Source organism: Lissotriton vulgaris, chromosome 6, assembly GCF_964263255.1.
Source record: "Lissotriton vulgaris chromosome 6, aLisVul1.2, whole genome shotgun sequence".
In the NCBI taxonomy this organism is placed as follows: Eukaryota; Metazoa; Chordata; class Amphibia; order Caudata; family Salamandridae; genus Lissotriton; species Lissotriton vulgaris.
In genome coordinates this window covers 1,695,340,918-1,695,351,734 of record NC_141694.1, presented here as the reverse complement: position 1 = coordinate 1,695,351,734, position 10,817 = coordinate 1,695,340,918, and the positions used below count along the sequence as shown (strand labels likewise).

At 39.4% G+C, this 10,817-nt stretch overlaps 1 protein-coding gene across 1 annotated transcript in view; it reads left to right on the top strand.

Moving 5' to 3' along the window:
• The first annotated feature begins 8,381 nt into the window (after positions 1-8,381).
• The window catches only part of USH2A (usherin), a 2,319,650-nt gene continuing 2,317,214 nt past the window's right edge, over positions 8,382-10,817 (top strand). Inside the window, exon 1 of the mRNA XM_086925936.1 lies at positions 8,382-8,860. Coding sequence (XP_086782062.1) covers positions 8,382-8,860 — 479 coding nt within the window. The remainder of the gene's footprint in view (positions 8,861-10,817) is intronic.

The window sequence follows — 10,817 nt, the reverse complement described above, 5'->3', positions numbered from 1 at the left end:
CGTATAATAGGGGTATGGGGGTTTAAAGGTGGTAGAGATCCGATTTTTCCTGGGATATACTTTATTTGTGGGAATAAGGCCTATTACAAATTGCCAGATCATTGGTATGGGACATGTTATGTTGGCTTGGTCTTTCCAAAAATCGTTAATGTAGATAAAAGTACTATGGGAACATATGAGATAGGTAAACATTTAAGTCGAAGAAAAAGAGAGAGTGTAGCTGAAATAATTGATGATATTTTTAGAGCACTGTTATCAATGGTGGGGATATCTTTTAACGCAAACAAGATTCGAAAGTTGTCAACGATAGTAGATTGATTGTCAACAGATACTGCAGAAGGAGTCTTAATGGTAGATACTGCATTAGTTGCTATGAGAGCTATGGTGATGCAGAATCTGTCTTGCTCTTGACATAATATTGGCAAAAGAGGGAGGAGTTTGTGGAACCTTACATGTACAGCACTATTGTACGTACATACCTGATAAAAGTCAAAACATTGAAAAGTATATTAGAAATATTACAGAGTTGCATAAAGAAATTGAACCACTGGAGGTTGATAGTGTTCTTGAAAGAATAGGTAAATGTTTTACAGCAGTTAAGCATTGGTTACATGAGATAGGTAGTTCAATTATAGGTAAAATAATTTTTCCAGTGATAGTAATAGCAATAGTAATATTAACATTAAGAATATGTTGCATGATTAGAAAAAGGAGAAATATTAAGAGGTCAGTAAAGAAGATGAGTAAAGAAAGACAAGATAGAGAACGAGAAAATGGAAACGTTGAGATGGAAGGATTTCAATCAATAGCGTATAAAAGAAATAGCGAGATAGATGAAACAAAATTATAGATTAATACTAAGTGAAGAATTTGAAACATGTTTTATTAAATTTTGCTAAAATTTGGGAAAGATTTGGTGATAAGATCACCAAAGGGGGGAGTTGATGGAGCGAGGGTAGAAACAAAATTTTGTATACCTCTCGTGAAATCCCTCTCCCATAACAGTAACATGAACTAATTGAGTGGTTTGAATTGCTAATCAACCTAGAGTAAATTTGCACCTACACAAGTACACGTGGGAAACTAATTTTGCTTGTGTTGCAACCATAATTAATTAAGATGTTGTCATGTCCCAAACTAACAAGCAGCTTTAAATTAATCTAAAAGCGGCATGAATGTGCTTTCTGTTTGTCTATTTGTGGCAGAAACTGGAAGATGTGTAAGCAATTTACGCATAAGTGTGGCTTTATTTGCTAGGTAACAATTAACAGGGATACCTTAGTAAAGGGGGAGGTAAACAAATCAGGGTTTTAATTAATAATTAATAGCTGTCTGTTTTTGTTTCTATTATCGTTCCAGTATGGGCCTTTGCGGCCTGTAAAAAAATGGACGTTTGCATGAAATCGAGCTTGAGGTGTATCACGCATGTGCAGATCTGTGAACGAAAACTGCAGACGAAGCTTGCAAAGCCTCTAGCTGAATGAGATGGGTCAAGGACAATATGCCCTGAAACCCTGAATGACTGCCATCAAAATGGAGGTCCGTAGTGAAATCATGGGAACCAAAGCTAATATTGCAATTTGAGGACACGAGTGACATGAACATGTACAGAGACAAAGGCTATACTCAATTTTGCTGATGCCGCGGAAGCTGAGATGAGGTTATGCTCATCCACCCGTTGAAAGGACCAATCAGAAGTATTTGAGACCCCAAATGTTTCAGAAAATTAGTTAGTTTAGTTAGTAAAACTTTCTTTCCTGATGTAACTCTGACATGCTGCTGGAATGCTGATTGAATCCTGATGCGTAAGAACTCTGCTGTTTTTCCTTTTATTAGAAACTTAGACTGAATGGGAACAGAGTCTTTAGGTGAAGGTGATAGTTAGGGAAATAGAAGGATGAGCTTGGGAACTAATATGTCTTTTCCTAAATAACAGTGTCTTTTGAATTTAAATAAATGTTCATTTCTGAGCTTTCATTTAATAAAATGATATGTTTGAAAGTTACAATTAATAAACCTGAATACAGTTAATATTAAATCGTGTGAATCAAATAAAAAATTAAGTCATGACAAAGAATCTTTGCTAAATAAAAATTAGATAAATGAAGAATTAAGCTGGTCTTGTTCATCTTTAGCCTAATTTTTACTAGCATGATCCATTGAGATTAATGGTGGTGTGTCTGAATAAATTGGTTAAGTACTAGAACTATGGTAAACAAATTTAAACTGCAGATGTACATTTTGTAAATAGGTTAGCTTAATTTAGACACTCCGCTATGATCCAGCCGCTCTCCTTTGAATCTCACCAATCCATGAAGTAGAGAGAAAGTGCGTAAGTGAAATTAGTGCTATGGGCCCCACTGATGAGTAAATGTGATATTTGTGACTTTAGCGAAAGGTGATGAGGATTTTAGAAATTATTTCCAGAGTAGCGCTGCATCAGTTCCAAAGGGCCAGTTGTTGATCAGATTGGGGTTTTCTTACATCACTATGTACCAACAAGCCCCTGATGCTTGTGTTTTTCTTAAAGGAAAAGGGTGGGGGTTTGTAGGTTAGTTCATTCGATGTACGAATCCTCCAGTTTTTTTTAGATTATTCTTTTGACTGCATTGGAAATAGAATTGTATGTTGTAACACATATCAGTGAGTCAGTCACAGATTTTTTATTTGTGTCAAGCAGTGCTGCTCCTGGGCTATTCCGTGCTCGTTTCTGTGCTTGTTTGATGATCTTTGCAGGGTATTCCTTCTCTGAGTTTCTTTGATTCCTCCTTGACGTCTTATAGATCTGAGTAGTTTCTCCTAATATGGTGCTATGACAATGAAAAATCAAAGACAATCAATACAATTAACATATAGACTCAGAAATTTTGTTTAAGCACCCAAAAAATGTTGATACCCTAAACAGCAACATATGCATTTCATCCTCTGTTGTATATGTCTATCTGGATATGGTGCGCTTTATTCATGGTACGTCGACGTTTCGACCCCCAAGAAAGTGTGCAGTTCCCTTACAATACAGGCTGTGCACCATCGTGCTTCTAGTCCTAATGAAGTGCCCAGTGTGATGTGACTTAACTACACACTGTTTGTTCATTACCATAGCACTTGTGTTATTTATGAGGCACATTGTTACAACTGTTACACATGTATATATGCCACAAAGCATATTTCACAGTCTGTATTTGTTCTCAACTTTCTAATGTCCTAAGCACAGGAGATTCTTTCAATAAATCGTCCAGTTCTAACTTCTTTCAAATAAACAGTGTCATTTTCACTTCAATATGTGGGTTAGTAAGTTGCTTGGTATGTAGCATCAATTGTCAGCTCTTTATTTCTATGGAGTGATTACATAGTCTTAAATAACTAGTTCTGCGTGGCAGAACCACTGCTTCTGTACTGTTACAATTCCCCAGGTTCTGCGTGTTACTAGGGGACCCCATTATTGTTAATGATATAGATCATTTAAAACAATGTATATCTGTTTTATTTTTTGTCCTCATTGCGAACTTGTATTTCCTATATATTGTACCTTGAACCCTTTATACAACTTATCAAATTATATTTTTAAAAGTTTAATTGCATTGAAATAGGTGCACAGCAGAGCCCTGCCCAAACGCAAACCTAAATGATATGGCCCTGTGAGTTAGTGCATTAGCTGATAGAACAGTGAATAAACATGGAGCAGTGGTAGCCACTTTGTGTTTGTGAGCTGTTCTGTCTGCTACTCACAAACTAATATACTGTTACGGAAACTTCACAGGAGAATTATAAACGGCAATTGAAGGTGACCATTGCTCAAGAAGACGCTTGATTGAAAACTGTCAAAATATTGTGAAGGAAACAAAACTTTCTTTTCTAAAGATTTGAAACCAAGAAAATCTGCTTACAGGTGTAATCAACTGTGTCTTCTTGAGTCACACCGTAAATGCTCACAAACGGTGGTCGTATCCCCGAAGCGTTATAGGAGTGTTAAAATTAAAAGGCAATAATATTTTGCTCTATTTTTACCATTTTCGTAAGATTAATGTTGCCCCCAACCCGTATTATAGAAAGGGTTTTGCATGAGGTAAAAAATAAAAAATTGGATATGGATCTTCACATCATGGAAAACTAATTTTTGAGACAGGTTTTATCCCTTCCTCAGGGTACTCCCTCTTTCATTGCTCATGATGAGCTTGGTATGACCTATATCACCAACCTGATAGCTTTTCGCCCAATGTCTCTCTGGCGAAAAATTATGGGTTTAGAAAGTAACAACATTAAATAAAGTGATTTTAAAAGATGTCTGGCTCTTGACTACACCTCTCAGGTGACGTAGCTTAGATATGTAGAAAAGAGTTTAACCAGCATGGGGAGAGGAGATCTTATCACAAATCCCGACGTGGTGATGAATTAGAAGGTTCTGAACATTGTTAAGGCGGCCTTCCTTGAGCAGCTGACTTTGGCAAGGGAGGAGAAGGAGCTGCTGAAGCCAGCGTATGTCGCTTCCACATGCTAAAGACTACGCTGATGGTGGAGCTGTACTTACTGGGATTTATAAAATCATATGACCATGTTTCATTGACCATGTTCTGGTTTGATCTTTTCCACTTCCTCCTCTCCCATCCTAGGGACCAGAATGAAGGACGCATTCTACCGTCCTGTGGCTGCGATGGTACATTTCCACAGGACATGGTCCATTTTATGACGTTTTGTACAATTTATGATACCCCTAGAAAGTCCTTTAAAACCCCCATTCTGTAAAAGGCCAATTTTAGGCAAGTGCGACACGCTTTTATTTTTTTACAAATGCTCTTGGTGGCACTATTTTTTACATGCTTCATTTTTTTGAATCTGCCATCAGGCTCAGGGTTAGTTGTGACTAACTAGCATGTTCCTTGATACTTTTCCAGGCACATGCATTTTGCTTTTCTTTGCTCGCCTGTTCCTTCATCAACCAGTTTATGAGTTGTTGCTTTTTTTTACTGTATTATTCTGAGTGATTCGTTCATCTGGTACCTTTTGTGTATTTTCGGAGCCTTGGTATCCTGGAATTTTTTGTTGCACATATTACTGTTAAAACTGGTATGCCCCTGTGTGGATTGCATTTACAATATTTTAATTTGGGCTTTTATGGTTTTACTATCTGACTCCGAATAAAGATTTATTGATGATTATGGACGCATTAATGAATATACATAACAACTGTCTGCGTACAATTTAATTTACATGTGCATGTTTTGGCAAAGAAATCATAACCCAAGAACATCAACAGGTGTAGACACTTTTTTGCACTACTTTGCTACTTATGTAACACAAAATAATGTTTCAATGTTGTTAGAGCTTTCACATTTGAAAATGTAGTTAAATGCATTTTCTCCACGATTTACTATGTGAAATCAGTTTGTTTTATGTTTGTATAGGTGCAAAAGGCGTTTGCTCCTTCTCCTCTGACAGAAGGAGGAAATATATTAGACCTGGGCTTGCCCTGTTCTTTTTTGCATGCATCAATTAAAAGTTTCTGCAAAGCGGCTCCAAGCCCCCTCCTTTGAATCACTTTAAATTCTACAATTGCACTACACCAGTCATTCAGACGGAGTACTTCAACCTGTCTTTCACTCCTAACTTCAACAAAAAACGGTTACATCCTGCAACTCTCTGAAGTAGGGAGAATTAAATGTAACTAAAATTTGAAAAAATGTAAAACCCAAACGTGCGTGGTCTACCAACGACAGGTGCTAATTAGACGCAGGATTGGGAACAGACACAAAGCCTAATTAGAACGGGGGAAGCCGCTAGAAGTAAGTCGCCATCTGCAGTGTCATTTTGCGTAGCTGCTGCTGACAGCAACTCTGCCCTGGCCGCGGTTCCCTAGCAACGGCGCGCCGCGTGCCTGCCGTACGGCCACTTGTTGAGACGGGAGGCGGCGGCGCGAGCTCGGCCGTCCCGGCGACTTGTGGAATAAACAGCGGCTGCGCCACTTCATTACCAAGTGCAATTACTAGCGCAGCCTTTCGAGCGCGCGTTCTTTTCGATAAACATCGTGGATACTCGTAAACGGCGGCATGCCACTCGGAGACGGGTGGCGGTGAGTGTCCTCTGTTCTACTGGAGCTGCTCAAATGGAGAAAAGAAGGTAGGAGTCTGGCCGAAGGTCTTCGCTTTAAAGTTTACCGTCATATATTGTGCAGTGTACGCTAATGCAAACTCCTGTACCGTACCGCGAGGCCGCTGCTGCGTGTTGCTGCGTATAAATAGTTCATCTTTTGTGACATAACTTCACTTTTCGGGTTTTAAGAACGGGAGTGCACATCAATGACATATGAACAATTCGCAATTTTTTTTCTTCGGAAACATCCTCTCTTTGGCCTCTTTGACCGTCTTCAATCTGTCAGTTTTTTTAATGCAAAATCGAGCTCTAATGCAGGCCGTGTTTCTTTGTTTACAGTAAATCCTCTAATCCCGCCTTCTGTGAGGTGGTTTCACTCTGTCGTCAGCACGATGATTTAAAAGGGTTATAACACTGATGCACTAAGAATAAACTGGTGTTGGTTCAACTATTGTATCCTTAACAGCACACATGATGTATAACATGTGCAAATGCTTCACATGCTTACTAAATATTGCATTCCTTTTCATATGTATTTTATCGTTGGTCCTATGCATGTTTGCCTCTGAATTTGCTACACTAGCATGGTAAGCGAATTACTCCAAACATTGCTTTCTAAGAAAACTGAAATGTGCATGTGAAACATAGCATTGCACGTCGGTGTGTGTCACTCAGACTGGGGGTACTTAGAAAATACAGTGTAACTCTCTATAAATAGGTAAGCGAAGAAGAATGCCACAGAATGATGAAGCGGTTTAAATTGCAGCCACTTTTCATTATAAATCTTCGATGTGCAGAAACAATTTTTCAAGGGAAGGAATTTAGTAGCAGGTTTATGGTGAGACTACATGTATTTCAATTTGCTTACTGTGTGCTTAGATGTTGTACCTTTAAAATGCATTGTTTGTGCATTTCCTTTGATGGGGATTGCTGAAAAAGTTGAGGAGAGAGAAAAGAGGCATGGAGGACGGTGATGGGTAACAAGACTATGAAGTAGTGATTAGCTTTCAGAATTGCAGGTTTCATACAATTACAATGTATCAATCTGAAAGCTTCCAAGTGCAAGATGCCCTGTTTGTTATTTGTGCAAAGTATGTTTGCAAACTCACAGTGAAACGCAGTGTCAAAACATGAACACCAAGCAAGAAAACACTCCACGGGACTAGTCAGAGATCATCACTTTGGGAATTTGTATTGCCTAAAATAGAAATTCTTTTTTACATGCAAGGCTCATGCATGTTTGTTAATAGGGTACCGTTAAAGAAAGCATGGCAGAAAGAGAATATTGCAATTTCCAAACCAAGCCAGTTTATGCAGGGCAGGTATGTTTTTACCATCTGTTTGGAGCATAGCACAGGGTAATGAGTGGCTTTGGGCTTGTGCATTATGCCATGGCATATATGCACTTCACCATTGCACAGTAGCCTTATTTAGGCAGGGAAATACAGGCCTCACCAATTGATTATGCAATGTGATTGAATGAGCAGATGCTAGGTTAATGGGTGAAATCCCACCTACTGAAACCGAGGCCTAATGAAGGCCGCACTTCTCTGTCATCCACTCCTGCTGCTACTTCATTATGTTTTGGGGTTAGTTTTGAGTGACTATTTTAATACAGAGAAATATAAGTAAAGTTCGTGGGCCGGATGATCACAAGTTCATTTAGTATTTGAATTCAGACAAGGTGTTTTAGCATCTGAAGCCATATTTACTCTCATCTGGTGATGTATTTCTGTTTTTAAATTGGAGTACAGTGGCAAAAAAAGGATGTGCCTTCCACATTATCACGTGCAAATGTTTTCTCCCACGTTTTTTGGAAATATTTTAAGCAGTTTGTAGGAAAAAGGTTAAATAATCATGTTTGTATTTTTATTAAAGAGTGCAAATCATTCCATTTAAATTAAGGAAGCACTGTTTTATTTTTCAGTGTAACATATGTAGGATCAAAAATATGTTTTATTGTTCCCTAGTTTTTTAAATAAGAACGTTTTCGAAATGTCTGTTTTTCCCCATGGACTCCCCTCTAGCTGTAACTTTATTTCTCTAATAGCTGCTTGACATGAATTATTATGTCTTACATGGATATGTTCTTTTTTACACAGGTGCCAGCTACCTGCCTCTGTAAAACAGCTCCCCGGACAGCATATGGTGTTACCTTCCCCAGCCGCCCTTAATTCAGTTTGCCTACCACCGAAGTATCGGATTACTTGCCTTTGGTTGAAGATGCCGCGGCCTGAACGTGCTTTATTATTAATTTAGATCAATTTGATCACTTGGCATTTTGTATTGTTACAATGAATGGCCGAGAGCCGTCTCGAAGAGGCCTTCTACGTTTTCCACTTGAAATATTTCTCTTAGCCAATTTTTATGCACCCTCGGCTGCGTCGCGGGGACTGTTCCCGAAGCTTGAAAATGTTGCTGCCTTTAAAAGTGTCACTGTGGCCCCTTCGAACGCGACCTGCGGTCACCCGGAACGGAGCACCTTTTGTCAGAGCTCGGTGGATGCCAAAAGCCTCCAGTCCTGCACACAGCGATTCTGCATCCAGGATTGCCCACACAGGTCTTCGACACCCCCACACACCAACCTGTTCTCGAAAGGCCGCGGCACCTGCATTACAGAAGACACGAATGACGTGCCCCCGGGGTCCGGCAGCGGGACAGCCAGTTTTATTTTTCGTAATCGCAGGGATTGCTACTCCTCGCCACCTGCTGTTAGATTCACTTCGTCATTCACTCTGACGGTGTGGCTGAAACCCGAGCGGCAAGGTGTAATGTAAGTAGTGCAACATGTGCGTTTTTCCATGAGTTGTGAAGAACAGCCCAATAGTAGTGTATTTCTGTAATGACAAAGGGCCTAGAGGGACAATTGTTATTATGAAGAGAAAGTGCTCGTCAAATTACAGTTCTGAATATTAAACACATAGGGGCCTAGACATAAACATTTTTTTTTCTGTGACTAGGTGTTATTACCGGTGTACTCATGACATAACTCCTGAATTTACTGGGGCAAGTGACTCCTACCAATTGGAAGACAGTTTTGTGATCCTGGCCATGTTTGGGTTTTAGTTTTAATCCTGCAAACGTTTTATTTTACTTTAAATGAAAACATATGTCTAGTGAATGCTGTCACTTCTTATATGTCGACAATAACACATTTTGGGTATTTTCTTCACTATTTGCATCTCAAATGAATGGCCATTTCTGGATTCAGATAATTGCAGATAAAAGTAAAACGTTTTTAACTATCAGCAAGCTGTGACCATGTGGGTAATCACAACATTTGAACTGTATTCTATGGACCACTCCACAAATGTAATCTATTTGTAAATGTTTTGCACACATGAATAGTGTATAGTGCGCACTTTTCAAGCTTGTGACATGGGTGTAAAGTACGCATACACAAGTTGCATCTTTTTTCAGACTCGCATCTATCTTATTCCTTGAAAAAGATTTGGTTTATCAGCATCAAAACTGGGCAAAGCAAAGTGTTCGTGCAACCAGTGAACTTTTACGTTGTCTGTTGCTCTTTGACCCTTTGATTCTTGCACACTATGAACATTCTATTTCTTATTTTTCTTCTCACACCAGAACAGGGCCAAAAAAGACATATGTAGCTACTTCCAACTTTTTCCTTTGTGTGCTTGTTTAAATATATCAATAAGAGAAGTCTTTCTCAAGAAAATGAATAACACACTAGATTGTGTTGCTTGCTAATGATAGTAGTTTTAGACGAATATGAAAGGAAAGCCTGTCAATAAAAATCAAACGTAGTGACCAAAACACAAGGGGCCTCATTTATGAGGCTGTGCATCACTTTTACGCCGCCGGTGCGTCACTTTTTGTGACGCAACAGTGGCGTAAAAAGTGCGCCTTGTTGCGCCTCTTTTACCAAGTGACGCATCTAGGTAGATGCGTCACTTTGTAAACCCCTGCGCCACATTATACCTGCGCCAGGTATAATGTATGCAATGGGGGCGTATTGACGCAAGGAAGGGTCGTAGAAGTGACGCAGTGAAATCTATCATATTTCACTGCGTCACTTTTAGGACGCCGTGGCGTCAAAATCTTCGCCTGCCTCACAGCAGGCGTAAGACTGACGCAGGCCCTTTCACATGGGGCTTGCCCCATGTGAAAGGACGCATTGCTGGAGTTGCGTCACTTTTGTGACACACTCCAGCAATGCGTCACTTTTGCGCTTACAGATATGTCAGAAATACTGACGTATCTGTAACTCCTTGCGACATGATGCGTCATACATTAAATATGATGCATCAGGAATGTCGCAAGGAGTGCGCACTGAGAAGTGATGCATCGCTGCTTTCACGCAGCGATGCGTCACTTCTCATAAATGAGGCCCAAAGTGTATCTAGGGCCTAAGTGTGTTTCGTGCTTGAAAAATATCAGTCTACGCATGCCCGAATTATTCATATATTTACTGAGTTATTAATGACACATCATTTAAATTGCATTCCCCCATTTATCGGCACTCGTAACTACCCTGGAATGGTTCAGGTATAATTCTTGTTTAAAGTGAGGTCAAGTGCAACTGTGCATTCAATTTTAATAGGGGGTGAGCATGAAGGGGATATATTTTTGCATTTACTGCAAAAAAGTTGACAACAATGTAAATGAGAAAATAGGCATAAGTTATCCATTCTAATGTCAAACACGTTTGTATGCATTATGTCATGCTCGGGTTATTTATGCAAACAAAAAAACCCCACAAGAAT